We start from the raw sequence: 21,518 nt of genomic DNA on the forward strand, positions 1-21,518 counted from the left end.
ATGCTGCTTCGTGTTCTCTGCCCCAATACCACTGCACATCCTGGCAGTGAGTTGGCATGATGGTTCACACTCCAATGACAAATTGGGCAAGAATTTTGCTAAATAGTTGACGAAACCAACAAATCATTGAACCGCTTTTACATCTGTCGGTCGCCACATCACTGCTACTGCTCTCACCTTTTCGGGATCCAGGCGAAGACCTTTTGCTGTCAGTACATGACCTCTGTACTTCACTTTGGGCATCTTTAATTGCATGTTTTTCTTGTTCAGCTTCAGCTGGCAAGCTCTGTCCAGCAGTCACACTAGATTTTGATCGTGGTCAGCAATGGCTTCTTCCATCGTGTCTCCACATCCATAAACTTGCAGATCATCCACTATAGCTTCCACTCTGGGAAGATGATCACTGACATTCCCTTACTGTCTGCATAGATACTCTTCTGGAGCCGTGGAAATGCCAAACAGCATGCATAACCATCTGTATCACCTGAATGGCATCCAGAATGTAGTTAGGAAGCTGCTGCTTTCATCCAGCTTTACTTGCCAGTAACCATCCTTCACATGAAGATTTTTGACTTTGCAAGTTGTGGCAAAATTCCTTCGATGGTTGGCATGGGGTAGTGTGATCACTTCAGAGCTTTATTTAGATCCTTTGGGTTGATGCATACTCTCAGCTATCCAGGTTGTCTCACTGCTACCATGCTGCTAATCCATTCTGTCGGGATTGTCACTTTCTTCATTACGCTCTTCTATCTTGTCTTTCAGGCTGGCCTTGAGGGCAGCTGGAACCTTCCTCTGCAGATGCTGAATTGGTTTTACCCTCTCATCTACTTTGAGATGATATTTTCCAGGAAGACATCCAAAACCTGTAAATACATCATCGTACTCCTCTAGGATCGGTTCCGCAGTCAATGGTTTAGTGTGCTGTGACATGTTGCAAATCTCTTTTTGCACGTTGAGGGTTACCAGTCCAAGCTTTAGACTTGCCATCTATGATCTGGAACTCCAGATCTTCATTCTCATCATTGCATTGGGCTCTCAGAGTAACTTGTCCTCTTGGCACTAGTATGGTGCCATCATATAGCCTCAACCTTACTTTCGAGGGCTTCATTTTTGGATCGCCATGTTGAGCCACTTCGCACAGGTCTGTGAAGGTCATGATGTTGCGTGACGCACCGGTGTCTATCTGGCACTTTATGTTAACTTGATATTCTCCTTCTGCAGTCATCATTCCAACAGTCAGAAACCATTCATCACCGATTGACCTGACTGAACCAGCCTGTTGTATGGTGTATTGTGATTTGTCAGAATCAGCTGATATCTCTCCAGTGGCCATCTGTACCTGCTTGTTGCGCTTCTTTCTAGCCAAACACTTGCATGCAAAATGATTTGGCTTCTTGCAGTGAGAACACTGCTTTCCCCACGCTGCACATGCTTCTTTTCCTGTGTGTGATGTCCTCTGCAGTATTTGCATCCTGCCCTTTGTCCGTGATCTTACTGCCCTTTTGGCCTGGAATGTCTATCAGCATAATGCAAGGCCTGGTCTGTTCTGCCATGAATATGCTCTAGCTGCTGATTTACAACCTCAGAGCTTCTGCACATGTTGATCGCTTTCCTGAGAGTAAGTTTCTCCTCTCTCACTGCAGGATCTCTTATGCCTAATTCAGTCCTGTCTTTAAGTAAATCATCTTTTGTTGCACAAATTCACAGGATTTTGTGAGCTGTGTTAATGCAGTCACATATTGATCAATGGACTCTTTAACACCTTGGGCCCAGATGTTGAATACATACTGTTTATAAGTGACATTCACTTAGGGTTCAAAGCGTGCCTTCAAGGCCTTCAAAATTTCTGCTGTCCTTTTTTGTTCTTCAGAGAAATTTAGAGTAGGATACATTTGCAACAGTCTCACCTCAACAGTGATAAAAGTGTAGCTACTCATTGCTGCTCTGGTTTGTTAATTAAATCTGTTGCAATTTTGTATTTTTGCCATTGTGAGTGGAAAAACTGTCAGTTCTGCTTCATATCTTTCATTTCGACTGGCACTGGAAGAGGAAGATTTGCAGCCATTGTGTCTTACCCAATGCTTTCAGCACTTCTTTGTTTCTTTTCTGTGGCTTTTAGCAGCTTTGAACATACCTGTGTTCCTCTTTTAGTCACTGTGCTTCTATACAGCTCTTCAACACTCAATCTCAGCTCCACTCTGACACCATGTTATGAGCTCACAAGACAACAGTCTTGCTTGTACTGGGTATTTATTGAACTGCCTTCTGATGGAAGCCTGCAGTGAGTGCCTCATGGTCGAGGTCACATGACTATGGCAAGCCAGGAGGCACATTAGTACAGTATTGCATTTCTCTCCCAAACAACTATTTCCTCTGGCTGGGGAGTCAGTAAGAAAGGGTCATCAATTTAAAATTGTCACAGAGAGTGGGGAGCGAAATTACGAGAAATAACTGTACACATAGGAGCATGGAATGTTTTGCCACAGGGAGTAGTGGAGGCTGAGACCATTGCATTTTTTCAGGAAAAAATAATCGAAGCAGAGGAAGATATAACATTATAGGGAGAGACATCAGTGAGACATAGTGAGATTAGTTTGGGATTGATACAGGATTATTGGAAGAGGAGGGCAGTGAGATTGGTTTGGGATTGATACAGGACTATTGGAGGAGGAGGGCAGTGAGATTAGTTTGGGATTGATACAGGACTATTGGAGGAGGAGGGCAGTGAGATTAGTTTGGGATTGATACAGGACTATTGGAGGAGGAGGGCAGTGAGATTAGTTTGGGATTGATACAGGACTATTGGAGGAGGAGGGCAGTGAGATTAGTTTGGGATTGATACAGGACTATTGGAGGAGGAGGGCAGTGAGATTAGTTTGGGATTGCTCTAGCAAAGAGACAGCACAGACTGGGTGGGCAAAAGGACCTTCGTCAGTGCTGTAATCCTCTATGGTTTCAGTTCCTGAAGTAAACTATGCTCACGTGTTGTCCTCAAGATGCACATCATTGCTCTTGGACCATTCAGCGACAACCAGGTCCAGTTGCTTCTGACTGCTTTGCACACTGTGGGAGCTGGTCACCAGGAAATCCAGAGTCTGAAACACAAGATAATTAAACTTACACTTTATATATCATACATTAGCCATGCTAAAGAGAGTAATATTACATTAGTCACCCAGGGCAGGTACAGCATGGGCTAGATACAGAGTAAAGCTCCCTCTACACTGTCCCCATCAAACACTCCCTGGGCAGGTACAACGCGGGTTAGTTACAGAGTAAAGCTCCCTCTACACTGTCCCCATCAAACACTTCCAGGGTGGGTACAGTAGACCTCTCTCGTATACCATACCATATGAATTAGGAGCAGAAGTAGGCCATTCGGCCCCTCAAGCCTGCTCCTCCATTCAATAAGATCATGGCTAATCTGTTTCTGTCTCTAATTCCACATTCCCGTCTACTCCCAATAATCTTTGATTCCCTTGCGTAACAAGAATCTAACTACCCCCACCTTAAAAATATTCAATGCCCCCGCCTCCACCACCTTCTGAGGTGGGGAGTTCCAGAGTCACACAAGCCACTGAGAGAAAAAATTTCCCCTCATCTCTGTCCTAAAACGGCGACCCCTAATTTTAAAACAGTGCCCCCTAGTTCTGGACTCACCGACAAGAGGAAACATCCTTTCCACATCCACCTTGTCAAGACCGTTCAAGAACTTACATACTTCAATCAAGTCTCCCCTCACTCTTCTAAACTCCAGTGAAAACAAGCCCAGTCTGTCCAACCTTTCCTCATAAGACAACCCACTCAATCTAGTAAACCTCCTCTGAACCACCTCCAATACATTTACATCCTTCCTTAAATAAGGAGACCAAAACTGTACACAGTATTCGAGATGTGGTCTCACCAATGCCCTGTATAACTAAAGCCCAACATCCTTACTTTTATTTTCAATTTCTCTCGTAATAAAGGATAGCATTCCATTAGCCTTCTTTATTGCTTGCTTTACCTGCATATTAACTTTTTGTGACTCATGCACTAGAACACCTAGATCCCTCTGCACCTCGGAATTCTGCAGTCGTTCCCCATTTAAGTAATACTCTGCTTTTTTATTCTTCCTGCCAAAGTGAACAACTTCACATTTTCCCACATTATACTCCAACTGCCAGATTTTTGCCCACTCACTCAACCTATCTATATCGGTCTGCAACCTCCTTATGTCCTCTTCACAACATACTTTCTGACCTATCTTTGTGTCATCTGCAAATTTAGCTACCATGCCATCGCTCCCCTCATCTAAGTCATTGATATAAATTGTAAAAAGTTGAGGCCCCAGCACAGACTCCTGCGGAACTCCACTCGTCACATCCTATCAATCAGAAAAGGACCCATTTATGCATACTCTCTGCTTTCTGCCAGCCAGCCAATCTTCTATCTATGCTAATATGTTACCCCTTACACCATGAGTTCCTACTTTGCACAATAACCTTTTAGGTGCACCTTGTCAAATACCTTCTGGAAATCCAAGTACAGTACGTCAACGGGCTCCCTTTATCCACAGCACATGTGACTCCTTCAACGAACTCCAATTAATTGGTTAAACATGATTTCCCTTTCACAAAGCCATGCTAACTATTCCCATTTACCTTGAGTTTTTCTAACTGCCCAGCTATAGCCTCCTTAATGATTGATTTTAACACCTTCCCTATGACAGACGTCAAGCTAACTGGCCTATAGTTACCTGTTTTCTGCCTCCCCCTTCTTGAATAGAAGGGTTATATTTGCTATCTTCCATTCTGATTCTTTCCAGAATCTAGCGAATTTTGAAAAATTAACACCAACACATCTACTACCTCATTAGCCACCTCTTTTCAGACCCTAGGATGAATTCCATCAGGATCCGGGGACTTATCAGTCCACAACTCCATCAGTTTTCTCAGTCCAGCTTCCCTGGTGATTGTAATTTCACCAAGTTCCTCTCTTCCTTCCACCTCCTGATTTACATCTCTGACTCTTCGGGGAGACAGTGAAGACAGAAGCAAAATATTTGTTTATTTCATCCGCTATTTCCTTATTATCAACTATTAACTCCCCATTCTCACTCTCTGGAGGACGAACACTCACTTTACTTACTCATTTTCTTTCTAAATACCTGTAGAGTATATTAGTTCTTCCATTGTGCTTCCAATTGCATTTTGAACACCAACAGTTTTACCTCTGTCTGACAGATCATTCTCTCCTCATCACTGTCTCGATGAGTAAAAGAATTTTTTGTTATTGCTTCTAAGCTCCACCTCCATTGCTTCAACTTGTCTGATTTACATTGAAGGAATAGTCAAAGTATTTACACTGTCTATTTCACAGAATTGTTACAGCACAGGAGGCCATTCGGCCCATCGTGTCTGCACTGGCTCTCCGAAAGAGCGATTCACTCATTTTCATTCCCCTGCCTTCTCCCCATAACCCTGTACATTCTCCCTTTTCATATAACTGTCTAATTCCCTTTTGATTGCTTCAATTGAACCTGCCTCCACCACGTTCTCAGGCAGCGCATTCCAGACTTTAACCACTCGCTGCATGAAAAAGTTTTTCCTCATGTCACTTTTGCTTCTCTTACCAAATATTTTAAATCTGTGTCCTCTTGTTCTCGATCCTTTCACCAGTGGGAACTGTTTCTCTCTATCTACTCTGTTACCTTTACGTGGTCCATCTTCGACTCTTCCCTTCCCTTTCTCGACTTCTCTGTCTCCATCTCTGGGGACAGGCTGTCTACTAATATTCATTATAAGCCCAACGACTCCCACAGCTACCTCGACTACACTTCTTCACACTCTGCCTCCTGTAAGGACTCCATTCCATTCTCCCAGTTTCTCCGTCTCCAACGCATCTGTTCTGATGATGCTACCTTCCACGACAGCGCTTCTGAAATGCCTTCCTTTTTCCTTAACCGAGGATTTCCCCGCACTGGGATTGACAGGGCCCTCAACCGTGTCTGGCTCATTTCCCGCACCTCGACTCTCACCCTTTTCCCTCCCTCCTACAACTGTGACAGGGTTTCCCTTATCCTCACTTTCCACCCCACCAGTCTCCACATCCAAAGGATCATCCTCTGCCATGTCCAATGTGATGCCACGTTTTGTGGAACACCTCAGCTCAGTCCGAAAGCAGGACCCTGAGCTTCCAGTTGCTTGCCATTTCAACACCTCCCCCCACTGCTCCCATGCTCACATCTCTGTCCTGGGATTGCTGCAGTGTTTCAGTGAACATCAACGCAAGCTCAAGGAACAGCATCTCATTTACCGATTAGGCACACTACAGCCTGCCGGACTGAACATGGAGTTCAATAATTTCAGAACATGATGGTCCCCCCTCTATTTTTCTTTTTTATTTGTTTATTTTATTTTAGTTTGTTTAGTTTGTTTCTACTGTGCCTACCCACTTTTTCATGTTTGTGCTTGGGGCCAGGGCTGTTCATTTTTCTGTCAATTAACACCCTCTCTGTACTAACGCTTTGTCATTAACTACAACATTAACCTACCATTTGCCTTTGTTCCATGACTTTCTGGTCAGTTATTCTCTGTGACCTTGTCCTATCAACACCTTCTCTTTGGTTATCTCTTGCCCCACCTCACTTGCTTAAAACCTTTAACATTTCTAATATTTGCCAGTTCTGGTGAAGGGTCACTGAAATGAAACGTTAACTCTGCTCTCTCCACAGATGCTGCCAGCTCTGCTGAGTATTTCCAACATTTCTTGTTTTTATTTCCTATTCCTATGCTCACTTGCACACGGGACTGGGAGTAATCCTTAGATTACTGCTTTTGAGATCCTGCTTTCTAAACTCCTTCCTAACTCCCTAAAATCTGCTTTCAGGACCTCATCCCCCTTCTTACCTATGTCATTAATATCAATGTGGACCACGACCTCTGGCTGCTCGCCCTCCCCGAGGCAAATGTCCTGCCACCTCTCCGTGACATCCTTGACCCTGGTACCAGGGAGGCAACACACCATCCTGGAGTCACACTTACTGCCGCAGAAACGCCTGTCTGTTCCCCTAACTAATGAATCCCCCATCACTACTGCTCTTCAATTCCTCTTCCTCCCCTACTGTGCAGCTGAGCCACCTGCGGTGCCAAACTTGGCTGTGAAGCACTCCTCAGGAACCATCACCCTCACCAGTATCCAAAATGGAAAACCGATTAGCGAGTGAGATCACATCGGGGGACTCCTGCACTACCTGCATTAATTTAATATTTTAAATGCTTCAATGAGATTTCTCCTTAACCTTTCTGGACACAGGAACAGGAGGAAGCCATTCACCCCATAGGCCTCTTCTGCCACTCAGTGAGATCATGTTTGATTTGTATATTAACTTCATCTACCTACCTTAGTTCCATATCCCTCAATACAAATACCCTTGTCTAGCAAAAATTTATTGATCTCAGCTTTAAAAATCTCAATTGTTCCTGACCCTCAACAGTGTTTTATCGGGGGGGGGGGGTGGGGGAAGTGTTCCACATTTCCACTGCCCTTTGTGTGAAGTAATGCCTCCTGACATTGCCCCTGCATGGCTGAGTGTGGAATCGGAATATACCCCGGTTGTACTGAGCAAGGGGGCGAATTGGGGCAATAATTTCCCAATATCCTGGGTCTAGCCAGGGCTCAGGGAGAATGGGTGTGTCGGTGTCAACTCAGCGCATTCAAACACTAAAAATGAATAGCTGACTCACCGACTGCAGCTTAACATCAAGATCATCCATTTCTGTCACATTCATCTGAGGCAGCGAACCATATCTGCAAGGAAAAGTTTAACAAAGAATGTTCTAATCTTATATCAGTATCAGCTGTAGCTCAGTGAGTAGCACAATTACCTTGGAGTCAGAAGATCATAGATTCAAGCCCAACTGGAAAGAAACTTGAGTCCATGCCCTGGGCTACACTCAAAGTGCAGTACAGAGGGAGTGCTGCACTGTCGAGGGTCAGTACTGAGGGAGCGCTGCACTTTCAGAAGGTCAGTACTGAGGGTGCGCTGCACAGTCGAGGGTCAGTACTGAGGGTGCGCTGCACTGTCGAGGGTCAGTACTGAGGGTGCGCTGCACTGTCGAGGGTCAGTACTGAGGGAGCGCTGCACTGTCGCAGGGTCAGTACTGAGGGTGCGCTGCACAGTCGAGGGTCAGTACTGAGGGTGCGCTGCACTGTCGAGGGTCAGTACTGAGGGTGCGCTGCACTGTCGAGGGTCAGTACTGAGGGAGCGCTGCACTGTCGCAGGGTCAGTACTGAGGGTGCGCTGCACTGTCGCAGGGTCAGTACTGAGGGAGCGCTGCACTGTCGCAGGGTCAGTACTGAGGGAGCGCTGCACTGTCGCAGGGTCAGTACTGAGGGAGCGCTGCACTGTCGCAGGGTCAGTACTGAGGGAGCGCTGCACTGTCGCAGGGTCAGTACTGAGGGAGCGCTGCACTGTCGCAGGGTCAGTACTGAGGGAGCGCTGCACTGTCGCAGGGTCAGTACTGAGGGAGCGCTGCACTGTCGCAGGGTCAGTACTGAGGGAGCGCTGCACTGTCGCAGGGTCAGTACTGAGGGAGCGCTGCACTGTCGCAGGGTCAGTACTGAGGGAGCGCTGCACTGTCGCAGGGTCAGTACTGAGGGAGCGCTGCACTGTCGCAGGGTCAGTACTGAGGGAGCGCTGCACTGTCGCAGGGTCAGTACTGAGGGAGCGCTGCACTGTCGCAGGGTCAGTACTGAGGGAGCGCTGCACTGTCGCAGGGTCAGTACTGAGGGAGCGCTGCACTGTCGCAGGGTCAGTACTGAGGGAGCGCTGCACTGTCGCAGGGTCAGTACTGAGGGAGCGCTGCACTGTCGCAGGGTCAGTACTGAGGGAGCGCTGCACTGTCGCAGGGTCAGTACTGAGGGAGCGCTGCACTGTCGCAGGGTCAGTACTGAGGGAGCGCTGCACTGTCGCAGGGTCAGTACTGAGGGAGCGCTGCACTGTCGCAGGGTCAGTACTGAGGGAGCGCTGCACTGTCGCAGGGTCAGTACTGAGGGAGCGCTGCACTGTCGCAGGGTCAGTACTGAGGGAGCGCTGCACTGTCGCAGGGTCAGTACTGAGGGAGCGCTGCACTGTCGCAGGGTCAGTACTGAGGGAGCGCTGCACTGTCGCAGGGTCAGTACTGAGGGAGCGCTGCACTGTCGCAGGGTCAGTACTGAGGGAGCGCTGCACTGTCGCAGGGTCAGTACTGAGGGAGCGCTGCACTGTCGCAGGGTCAGTACTGAGGGAGCGCTGCACTGTCGCAGGGTCAGTACTGAGGGAGCGCTGCACTGTCGCAGGGTCAGTACTGAGGGAGCGCTGCACTGTCGCAGGGTCAGTACTGAGGGAGCGCTGCACTGTCGCAGGGTCAGTACTGAGGGAGCGCTGCACTGTCGCAGGGTCAGTACTGAGGGAGCGCTGCACTGTCGCAGGGTCAGTACTGAGGGAGCGCTGCACTGTCGCAGGGTCAGTACTGAGGGAGCGCTGCACTGTCGCAGGGTCAGTACTGAGGGAGCGCTGCACTGTCGCAGGGTCAGTACTGAGGGAGCGCTGCACTGTCGCAGGGTCAGTACTGAGGGAGCGCTGCACTGTCGCAGGGTCAGTACTGAGGGAGCGCTGCACTGTCGCAGGGTCAGTACTGAGGGAGCGCTGCACTGTCGCAGGGTCAGTACTGAGGGAGCGCTGCACTGTCGCAGGGTCAGTACTGAGGGAGCGCTGCACTGTCGCAGGGTCAGTACTGAGGGAGCGCTGCACTGTCGCAGGGTCAGTACTGAGGGAGCGCTGCACTGTCGCAGGGTCAGTACTGAGGGAGCGCTGCACTGTCGCAGGGTCAGTACTGAGGGAGCGCTGCACTGTCGCAGGGTCAGTACTGAGGGAGCGCTGCACTGTCGCAGGGTCAGTACTGAGGGAGCGCTGCACTGTCGCAGGGTCAGTACTGAGGGAGCGCTGCACTGTCGCAGGGTCAGTACTGAGGGAGCGCTGCACTGTCGCAGGGTCAGTACTGAGGGAGCGCTGCACTGTCGCAGGGTCAGTACTGAGGGAGCGCTGCACTGTCGCAGGGTCAGTACTGAGGGAGCGCTGCACTGTCGCAGGGTCAGTACTGAGGGAGCGCTGCACTGTCGCAGGGTCAGTACTGAGGGAGCGCTGCACTGTCGCAGGGTCAGTACTGAGGGAGCGCTGCACTGTCGCAGGGTCAGTACTGAGGGAGCGCTGCACTGTCGCAGGGTCAGTACTGAGGGAGCGCTGCACTGTCGCAGGGTCAGTACTGAGGGAGCGCTGCACTGTCGCAGGGTCAGTACTGAGGGAGCGCTGCACTGTCGCAGGGTCAGTACTGAGGGAGCGCTGCACTGTCGCAGGGTCAGTACTGAGGGAGCGCTGCACTGTCGCAGGGTCAGTACTGAGGGAGCGCTGCACTGTCGCAGGGTCAGTACTGAGGGAGCGCTGCACTGTCGCAGGGTCAGTACTGAGGGAGCGCTGCACTGTCGCAGGGTCAGTACTGAGGGAGCGCTGCACTGTCGCAGGGTCAGTACTGAGGGAGCGCTGCACTGTCGCAGGGTCAGTACTGAGGGAGCGCTGCACTGTCGCAGGGTCAGTACTGAGGGAGCGCTGCACTGTCGCAGGGTCAGTACTGAGGGAGCGCTGCACTGTCGCAGGGTCAGTACTGAGGGAGCGCTGCACTGTCGCAGGGTCAGTACTGAGGGAGCGCTGCACTGTCGCAGGGTCAGTACTGAGGGAGCGCTGCACTGTCGCAGGGTCAGTACTGAGGGAGCGCTGCACTGTCGCAGGGTCAGTACTGAGGGAGCGCTGCACTGTCGCAGGGTCAGTACTGAGGGAGCGCTGCACTGTCGCAGGGTCAGTACTGAGGGAGCGCTGCACTGTCGCAGGGTCAGTACTGAGGGAGCGCTGCACTGTCGCAGGGTCAGTACTGAGGGAGCGCTGCACTGTCGCAGGGTCAGTACTGAGGGAGCGCTGCACTGTCGCAGGGTCAGTACTGAGGGAGCGCTGCACTGTCGCAGGGTCAGTACTGAGGGAGCGCTGCACTGTCGCAGGGTCAGTACTGAGGGAGCGCTGCACTGTCGCAGGGTCAGTACTGAGGGAGCGCTGCACTGTCGCAGGGTCAGTACTGAGGGAGCGCTGCACTGTCGCAGGGTCAGTACTGAGGGAGCGCTGCACTGTCGCAGGGTCAGTACTGAGGGAGCGCTGCACTGTCGCAGGGTCAGTACTGAGGGAGCGCTGCACTGTCGCAGGGTCAGTACTGAGGGAGCGCTGCACTGTCGCAGGGTCAGTACTGAGGGAGCGCTGCACTGTCGCAGGGTCAGTACTGAGGGAGCGCTGCACTGTCGCAGGGTCAGTACTGAGGGAGCGCTGCACTGTCGCAGGGTCAGTACTGAGGGAGCGCTGCACTGTCGCAGGGTCAGTACTGAGGGAGCGCTGCACTGTCGCAGGGTCAGTACTGAGGGAGCGCTGCACTGTCGCAGGGTCAGTACTGAGGGAGCGCTGCACTGTCGCAGGGTCAGTACTGAGGGAGCGCTGCACTGTCGCAGGGTCAGTACTGAGGGAGCGCTGCACTGTCGCAGGGTCAGTACTGAGGGAGCGCTGCACTGTCGCAGGGTCAGTACTGAGGGAGCGCAGCACTGTCGCAGGGTCAGTACTGAGGGAGCGCAGCACTGTCGCAGGGTCAGTACTGAGGGAGCGCTGCACTGTCGCAGGGTCAGTACTGAGGGAGCGCTGCACTGTCGCAGGGTCAGTACTGAGGGAGCGCTGCACTGTCGCAGGGTCAGTACTGAGGGAGCGCTGCACTGTCGCAGGGTCAGTACTGAGGGAGCGCTGCACTGTCGCAGGGTCAGTACTGAGGGAGCGCTGCACTGTCGCAGGGTCAGTACTGAGGGAGCGCTGCACTGTCGCAGGGTCAGTACTGAGGGAGCGCTGCACTGTCGCAGGGTCAGTACTGAGGGAGCGCTGCACTGTCGCAGGGTCAGTACTGAGGGAGCGCTGCACTGTCGCAGGGTCAGTACTGAGGGAGCGCTGCACTGTCGCAGGGTCAGTACTGAGGGAGCGCTGCTCTGTCGCAGGGTCAGTACTGAGGGAGCGCTGCTCTGTCGCAGGGTCAGTACTGAGGGAGCGCTGCTCTGTCGCAGGGTCAGTACTGAGGGAGCGCTGCTCTGTCGCAGGGTCAGTACTGAGGGAGCGCTGCTCTGTCGCAGGGTCAGTACTGAGGGAGCGCTGCTCTGTCGCAGGGTCAGTACTGAGGGAGCGCTGCTCTGTCGCAGGGTCAGTACTGAGGGAGCGCTGCTCTGTCGCAGGGTCAGTACTGAGGGAGCGCTGCTCTGTCGCAGGGTCAGTACTGAGGGAGCGCTGCTCTGTCGCAGGGTCAGTACTGAGGGAGCGCTGCTCTGTCGCAGGGTCAGTACTGAGGGAGCGCTGCTCTGTCGCAGGGTCAGTACTGAGGGAGCGCTGCTCTGTCGCAGGGTCAGTACTGAGGGAGCGCTGCTCTGTCGCAGGGTCAGTACTGAGGGAGCGCTGCTCTGTCGCAGGGTCAGTACTGAGGGAGCGCTGCTCTGTCGCAGGGTCAGTACTGAGGGAGCGCTGCTCTGTCGCAGGGTCAGTACTGAGGGAGCGCTGCACTGTCGCAGGGTCAGTACTGAGGGAGCGCTGCTCTGTCGCAGGGTCAGTACTGAGGGAGCGCTGCTCTGTCGCAGGGTCAGTACTGAGGGAGCGCTGCTCTGTCGCAGGGTCAGTACTGAGGGAGCGCTGCTCTGTCGCAGGGTCAGTACTGAGGGAGCGCTGCTCTGTCGCAGGGTCAGTACTGAGGGAGCGCTGCTCTGTCGCAGGGTCAGTACTGAGGGAGCGCTGCTCTGTCGCAGGGTCAGTACTGAGGGAGCGCTGCTCTGTCGCAGGGTCAGTACTGAGGGAGCGCTGCTCTGTCGCAGGGTCAGTACTGAGGGAGCGCTGCTCTGTCGCAGGGTCAGTACTGAGGGAGCGCTGCTCTGTCGCAGGGTCAGTACTGAGGGAGCGCTGCTCTGTCGCAGGGTCAGTACTGAGGGAGTGCTGCTCTGTCGCAGGGTCAGTACAGAGGGAGTGCTGCTCTGTCGCAGGGTCAGTACTGAGGGAGTGCTGCTCTGTCGCAGGGTCAGTACTGAGGGAGTGCTGCTCTGTCGCAGGGTCAGTACTGAGGGAGTGCTGCACTGTCGGAGGGGCCGTCTATCGGATGAAATATTAAATAGAGGCCCCGTCTGCCCTCTGAAATGGCTATAAAATATTCTATGGCATTATTCAAAGAAGAACAGGGACTTCTGGTGGCCTGGTCAATAGCAAATCTTCAAACAACAGGGGAATTATTTAATTGCTTTTGTAGGATCTTGCTGTGCACAAATTGACTTCATTTTCGTGACCACACTCCATAAGTAATTAATTAGCTGTAAAGTACTTTGGGATGTCCTGAGGTCATGAAAGGTGCTATAAAAAGACAAATTCTTTCTTTACTTTGTAAATAATAACTACAGACACTGCCTCAAAATAGCTGCTGGTAGTGATGCTGAGCTCAGTTGGAATCTCAGCCAACAAGCAAAGGTTAATTGTTGAGATGCAACATTCACGAGCAGCACAGGCAGAATGTACAGTGGCTGCCGCTGTCTGAGGCACAGACTGTTTCAGAGTGAACTCAGCCCCAATGTTGGATTTTGGTAATTGGAGAGCCAGACATATGCGTGAATACTCCCATCCTCACCATTCCCACACCAGGAAGTAATTGGACCATGACATACGTTGGTGAGTTTTACAGGATTCGGCTAATTTAACTATTTTTAGTGGGTTCCAGTGGGAATTGGTCAGGAGCTGCCTCAGAGACAGTGAGGTTGATGAAATGGAGCAAAATAGTTACTGAGAGCCTCGGTGAGGGAAAGGCGATTAGAATGTTTTCAAATGAAAAAGACGTGATTAGCCAAGCTATTAAACCTTAATTTAAAATGCTACCAACCAATGGAAATATTTTAACAGTCAATATCGGTTTATTACAGCCTGTGAACAGGCTAATAGGAATGCAGATTTTTCAGTGCCAATTCTCTGAGGGATTCTGTGAGGAGCAGGACAAAAGCTCCAGATGTTGGGATGGACCTCACAACAGCTGGGTCAAATCCCCTATCCCCAGCACTGTATATAGTGGCTGAGGTAGGTGGACATGAAGTATTGGATCTCTCACTCTGTGGCTGCAATTCGCCCGAAACTGGAACAACCAGTGCACAAGGTCATGGTATTTAAAGCTTTGTTTACATCCAGCAATTAAACTTCTGGTTTCTGTTATCATTTGTGTTGGTTTAAAAACACTGTGCTGGAAGCTGGCCCCATCCACAACAAGGCCATGCCCCCATAATCAAATTAATCACCACGGCAGGTTTTTGCTAATTGCAACTATTAATGGCTTTTCAAAGAGCCTCTTCAATTTAAGTTTTTTTTTTAGGTGCAAGGACATTAATAGGCACCTTTTAATATCTTCTGAATACAAGTTTATTTGATTTACTAAGAAACTGAATACAGTACCTCAATATATCTTGGAAATGGTTCTATATTTTTAGTCAGTTTTCGTTTTTTTAAATTCAGCTTGCTGACAGGTGGCAGATGACACACTCTGATTAAAATGCTTATTTTTCGTGATAAACCCATTTTCAGCTGTTTAATAAAACTGCACCAAGTTACCACTCTTAAATTTATAGACAGAAACATAGAAAATAGGAGCAGGAGTAGGCCATTTGGCCCTTCGAGCCTGCTCCGCCATTCATTATGATCATGGCTGATCATCCAACTCAATAACCTGTTCCTGCTTTCCCCCCATATCCTTTGATCCCTTTAGACCCAAGAGCTATATCTAATTCCTTCTTGAAAACATTCAATGTTTTGAGCTCAACTGCTTTCTGTGGTAGCGAATTCCACAGGCTCACCACTCTCTGGGTGAAGACATTTCTCCTCATCTCAGTCCTGAAAGGTTTACCCCGTATCCTTAGACTATGATCCCTGGTTCTGGACTCCCCCAACATCGGGAACATCCTTCCTGCAGCTACCCTGTCAAGTCCTGTTAGAATTTTATAGGTTTCTATGAGATCCCCCCTCACTTTTCTGAACTCCAGCGAGTATAATCTTAACCGACTCAATCTCTCCTCATATGTCAGTCCCGCCATCCCAGGAATCAGTCTGGTGAACCTTCGCTGCACTCCCTCTATAGCAAGAACATCCTTCCTCAGGTAAGGAGACAAAAACTGCACACAATATTCCAGGTGTGGCCTCACCAAGGCCCTGTATAATTGCAGCAAGACATCCCTGCTCTTGTACTCGAATCCTCTCCCTATGAAGGCCAACATACCATTTGCCTTTTTTACCGTCTGTTGCACCTGCATGCTTACCTTCAGCGACTGGTGTACGAGAACACCCAGGTCTCGCTGCATATTCCCCTCTCTCAGTTTATAGCCATTTATAGCCACCCAGGAACAGGTGAGTTTGGATCTATGGTTCCCAAAGCTCTCCACCACTGGGGGTTTTCTTCACCTCATGTCTGGCTCTGTTGTTACTCATTGATAGAGACTGATCAATGTGATTGGTCAATAACTCCATTATCAATGTATCAGGTGACTACCAAGATAGTAGTAGGTGAACTGGATGGACCCTGGTCTTTTATCACCCAACAATTCCAATATTCCTGATTGATATTGTCATTCCCTATCAATACTCACAGCTGCTGAATTCTCATCATGGTGCTCTTGCAGAAACTCAGCTTCAGATTCAAAGTTGTAAATTTCTGAAGCATTTCCCTACATTCTTCCTTCAAAATAGCACTGGGGAAAAAAATCATTCATTTGTCAATCAATCTATCTATTAATAGAACTGTCATTCAATCCATCCGTCCATTAATCTATCAATCAAGCGGTCATCAGTCTACTACTAAACCTACAAACTTGTCATCAACCTGTAAATCAAGAATTTGTCTGTCATCCTGCCAAATGATTAAAAAGCCAGTTGGCCGATCAGAGTCTGTCACTGTCCAAGCTCCGATTTTTAATTACACAGTTTACAATTTTTGACTAGGTTTCAACAAACAGCTGGAGACCCAAATCATCCTGTTACTTAGTGAGTCAAAAGATAGTCACAGATGATGAAGGACATTCAGAAAGATGCTACAATCCCCTCATTGTAACATCCAATTGTCTCAGGTTTTTACCCCTACTAGTCTACCTTTGAGTTCATTCCACACACTGGCAAGTCATTGCGTGAAGGAGAAATTCCTGATAGCAGTTCTAAAATTATCTTTTAATAGTTTGAATTGGTGTTCCCTAGTCTGATTCCCACAGTTTAATTTAAAGCAATATCTAGGTTAACTTTTTCTATACACTGAACTATCTTTTTCACCTCTATGGAATTCCCTTTCAGACACCTTGTCTCAAGGCTGAAAACCCCAAGTCTCTTGTCTTTTTTCAGACCCCATACTGGGATACCCCTCCTTGCCCTGCTTTGCCTCCAGTGTTCGAATGTCACTTCTGTTTCTTGGCAACCAAAACTGCATTAAATATTTGAGCTATAGTCTAACTAGAGCACAAAATCAGTTTGATGCAAATTAATTCTATACGTGTGTGGATAGACAGTGTGCGTTAGCAGGCCATTTAAACATAGCGAGATACATCACAATAAAACCTTCCTCTCACTACATCTCCGTGCACAAGAACTTTCCAAACAGAGATCACTGGATTGCGATTGAGGGCAGGAGCCCTGCCTGATTTTCACCCTCTCTAACCCATGTGGCCCTGTCCCAATCACCAGTTCAGCCGAGAGCAGCGATCTCAGCACAGGTTAAACATCAAACCCCGATCCTCTCTGGTCTAATTGCGACAGACCAGGCAGTGTAACAGATCCCGAGTGAGAGCATAACTGGATTATGTAAAGGCACAAAATCAGTTGAAAAGACTTGACTATTCCAATGCAGTTCTGGTGGCCTCCCATCTTCCACCCTCCATAAACTTGAGCTCATCCAAACTCTGCTGCCCGTGACCTAACTCACATCAAGTCCTGTACTCACTGAACTGCACAGGCTCCTGGTCCAGCAACAGCTCGATTTTAAAACTCTCATTCTTGTTTTCAAATCCCTCACCCCTCTCCCTAGCTCGATAATCTCCTCCAGCCCCACAATGCTCCGAGATCTCTGCATTCCTCTAATTCTGGTCTCTTGATTTTAATCCCTTCACCATTGGCGGCTGTGCCTTCAGCTGCCAAGGCCCCAAGCTCTGAAGTTCATTCCCTAAACCTTTCCGTCTCCCTCTCTCTTCCTTTAAGATGCTCCTTAAAACCAACTTCTTTGACCAAACTTTTGGTCACTTGCCCCAATAACTCCTAATGTGGATTGGTATCAAACTTTGTTTGATAAGGCTTCTGTGAAGCACCTTGGGATGTTTTACTATGTTAAACATGCTATAGCAATGCAAGTTGTTGTGGTTGTACATCCCCTCACCTTGCATTGCTATAGCACCTTAAATGTAGTAAAATGTTCCAAGGCATGGAATAAAAAAAAAAGCTCCAAAAAAAAAAGGGCTGTGCATACTAGGCAACAAACCTCTTGTGAAATGGGAAGTAATTCTGTATCAGACTCATAATGATGTCATAGTATTGTGCAAGGAAGCAATCTTTGCTCAAATGATCTTCCTGTCAAGAAAGTTTCTTTTCACGTTCCACAGATACTCACAGTATCCAGTACATTCCCCGCAGGATGAAGTCCTGACATTTCATCAGGGATTTTGTGACCCTCAGCAGCTGGTAAACAGCACTGGTCACTGTCTGAAACATAAATCACACGGTCACTCAGCAAGTACAAGTCAAAGCAACACTCACAGTGAGTCAAAGCGTGGCAAAGGTGATCATCTTTCAAAATTCTATAGACTCTGGAACGGTTCCTGCAGATTGGAAGGTAGCAAATGTAACAACACTATTTAAGAAAGGAGGGAGAGAGAAAACAGGGAACTACATCAGCTACATTAGCCTAACATCAATCGTAGGAAAAATGCCAGAATCTATAATAAAGGATGTGATAACAGGACACTTAGAAAACAATGGTAGGATTGGGCAGAGTCAACATGGATTTATGAAAGGTAAATCATGTTTAATAAACCTGTTGGGGTTTTTTGAGGATGTAGTTAGCAGAATAGATAAGGGGGAACCAGTGGAAGTGGTATATTTAGATTTTCAGAAAGCTTTTGATGAGGTCGCACACAAGAGGTTAGTAAACAAAATTAGAGCACATGGGATTGGGGGGAATATACTGGCATGGATTGAGAACTGGTTAACGGACAGAAAACAGAGAGTAGGAATAAATGGGTCATTTTCAGATTGGCAGGCAGTGAGTTGTGGGGTACTGCAAGGATCAGTGCTTGGGCCCCAGCTATTCACAATCTATATCAATGATCAGGATTTGTGATTAAATGTAATATTTCCAAATTTGCAAATAACACAAAACTATGTGAGGGTGGGAGTTGTGAGGAGGATGCAAAGACACTTCAAGGGGATTTGGAGAGGCTAAGTGAATGAGCAAAAATTTGGCAGATGGAATACAATGTGAAGAAATGTGAGGTTATCCACTTTGGTAGGAAAAACAAAAATACAGAGCATTTCTTAAATGGTGAACTTCAAAGGGACTTGGGTGTCCTTGTTCATGAATCACTGAAAGCTATCGTGCAGGTACAGCAAGCAATTAAGAAAGCAAATAGTATGTTGGCCTTCATTACAAGAGGATTTGAGTATAGGAGTAAAGATGCCTTACTGCCTTGGTGAGATCACACCTAAGGAAAGATATACTTGACACAGAGGGAGTGCAATGAAGGTTCACCAAATATTTCCTTGGATGGAGACTATTCTCTGGAGTTTAGAAGAATGAGCGGTGATCTCATTCAAATGTACAAAATTCATACAGGGCTCAACAGGGTAGATGCAGGAAGGATGTTTCCCCTGGCTGGGGAGTCTTGAACCAGGGACACAGACTCAGAAAAAAAAAAAAAACATCGCAGGACGTTTAGGACTGAAATGAGAAGGAATTTCTTCACTCAGAGGGTGGTGAATCTTTGGAATTCTATACCCAGAGTGCTGTGAAGGCTCAGCCGATGAGCATGTTCAAGACTGAGATCAATAGATTCTACATATTAAAAACAAGGGTTACGGGGACAGTGCAGGAAAATGGTGTTGAATTAGAAGATCAGCCATGATCTCATTGAATGGCGGCGTGGGCTTGAAGGGCTGAATGGCCTGCTCCTGCTCCTATTTCTTGTTATGTTCTGATGGCAAAATTCGCTATCTTAATTATTATATTGGAATCATCAAAGAGAGGCACGATAGTGATGAAGAATTAAAAACTTCCTTCATTTCCAGCATACGAGGACCTCATCAAACACTCCCAGGACAAGTACAGCACGGGGGTTAGATACAGAGTAAAGCTCCCTCTACACTGTCCCTTCAAACACTCCCAAGACAGGTACAGCACCTGCAAGTTCCCCTCCAAGCCACACACCATCCTGACTTGGAACTATATCGCCATTCTTTCACTGTCGCTGGGTCAAAATCCTGGAACTCCCTTCCTAACAGCACTGTGGGTGTACCTACCTCACATGGACTGCAGCGGTTCAAGAAGGCAGCTCACCACCACCTTCTCAAGGACAATTAGGAATGGGCAATAAATGCTGGCCTGGCCAGCGATGCCCACATCCCATGGATGAATAAAAAAAAAGTACGGGTTAGATACAGAGTAAAGCTCCCGCTACACTATTCCCATCAAACAATCCCAGGACAGGTACAGCACTGGGATTGGCTGGGCAATTTGGAGCACTTCCTGTGTGCGATTAGTCGAACCAGCTGCACCTGAGCAAGCTGTGGGAGCTGGAACTGCAGAGGAGACAGCAGAGTGGAGAGAGCTGTGTTCACCGCTTCAACTGTTGTACTTTTACAAGGACAAAGGAGAACTACAAGTCATTTTGGAGAGGTGGATGTTGGAGCACCAAAGAACTGGTTGTTGTTTGGACTGTTGGGGGAGGGAGAAGGCACCGGAAGATCCAGGGGTGGGGCTGCCAAATTCTAAAGGGAGCCCCTGTATTGCTTCTGTGTTTATCTGCCATCCTGCACAAAAGGGGCTCCCTCCCCACCCCCAACTGTGTGGCTCGGGACGGCTGGAGCTGCCCGGCTGAAGACTATCTTTATACAACAACAGAAAAGGGAGAGAACCGGGCGGCTCTAGCAGACCAGCGCGAAGAACCCTCCCCTAACTGGAAGACAGGACTGTGAACGCTGAAGTAAGGTGCTCCAACCACCAAACCACAGAAACATCCTCGCAGCTCATCTCTCCCTCCCATCACTCAGCTGTCTGTCCTCTCCTCTCCTTGTCCTTTTCCTTTGCACCCCTATTCCCCTCTACCCCCACCCCTCCCATCATACTGCTTTCGTTTAAAAGCTGTCAGTTTACTTCTTAAGGGTGGGCGTGGCTCTGTGACCCAATGGCAAGTCCCGCTGCACCGGTGGCGGGGCCTTCTCGCACGTATACTGCTGCGGCTGCACCTGTTGCCCCGTCACCGTTTGCATTAATAACATCGAAGCATGGGGTCAAGAGTTACGTCCACCCGAACATGACTATCGAGGCATGTGTGAAAGCAATGGCCGAGGTTGTCGGCCCTTCGGCCATTGTTGCAGCCTCTAAAATGTACGGGAAGGCAGTGTTTTTCCTGAAGACCGAGCAGGCGGTGTCCCTGGCTCTGAACAAGGGGCTCACCGTGGGCGGGACCTTTCTGCCAGTGGACCCCCTGGAGGCCACTGCGCGAAGGGTCATTCTATCTAATGTCCCGCCCTTCATTCCTGGTGAGCTCCTCCTTCCCCACCTGCGCCATCTTGGGGAGGTAAAGTCGGGGCTCAACCCAGTCCCGCTCGGTCTTCGGGAGAACAGCCTCCGGCATGTGTACTCCTTCCGCCGCCAGCTATTCATGCAGCTGGCACATGAGCAGGTTACAGAGGGCCATTTCAATGTAGAGTTCCGGGGGACGGCCTACCGCGTTTTCTGGACCTTGGACGGGGTGCGGTGCCATGTCTGTAGGGGGGTGGGGCATGTTTGGAAGAACTGTCCCAACCTCCCGGCTGCCAACTCCAACTCGGCGGCCCAGGGTGGCGCCGCTGCACCTCCTCCCACCCCCCCTACACCTCCACCAGATACCATTCAGTCGGTACCGGAGGCTGTGGTTTTCACGGCCTCCGGCAGGGAGGGGGGTGCCCGTCCAAGTGGAAGGAAGATGTGGAGGAAAAATAAACATCGAGAGGCGCGTCCCCTGGACACCGTGACACAACCCGAGTCTGAGCTCAGCACAAAGCCTGATCTCGGGGAGTCAACTTGCCCCAGGGCTGGGCTCAGGCCCAGGGTGAATAAGAAAAAAAAGAGTGCGGAGGTGGAGGCCTCTGATGACATGGAGGTCTCTGAACCGCCGCACCCAACTGGGAAAAA

The 21,518-nt window shown here is 49.4% G+C and overlaps 1 protein-coding gene across 3 annotated transcripts in view; it reads right to left on the reverse strand.

Annotated features, from left to right (window-relative positions):
- LOC137384001 (serine/threonine-protein kinase TBK1-like) overlaps window positions 1-21,518 on the reverse strand; it is a 75,751-nt gene that overhangs the window by 20,272 nt on the left and 33,961 nt on the right. For all 3 annotated transcript variants that reach the window (XM_068057531.1, XM_068057530.1, XM_068057532.1), the window contains exons 11-14: window positions 17,739-17,830; window positions 15,742-15,843; window positions 7,728-7,791; window positions 2,983-3,095 (exon numbers count right to left, since the gene is read on the reverse strand). In XM_068057531.1, the coding sequence (XP_067913632.1) occupies window positions 2,983-3,095; window positions 7,728-7,791; window positions 15,742-15,843; window positions 17,739-17,830 (371 nt within the window). The remainder of the gene's footprint in view (window positions 1-2,982; window positions 3,096-7,727; window positions 7,792-15,741; window positions 15,844-17,738; window positions 17,831-21,518) is intronic.

Source organism: Heterodontus francisci, chromosome 25, assembly GCF_036365525.1.
Source record: "Heterodontus francisci isolate sHetFra1 chromosome 25, sHetFra1.hap1, whole genome shotgun sequence".
Lineage (NCBI taxonomy): Eukaryota > Metazoa > Chordata > Chondrichthyes > Heterodontiformes > Heterodontidae > Heterodontus > Heterodontus francisci.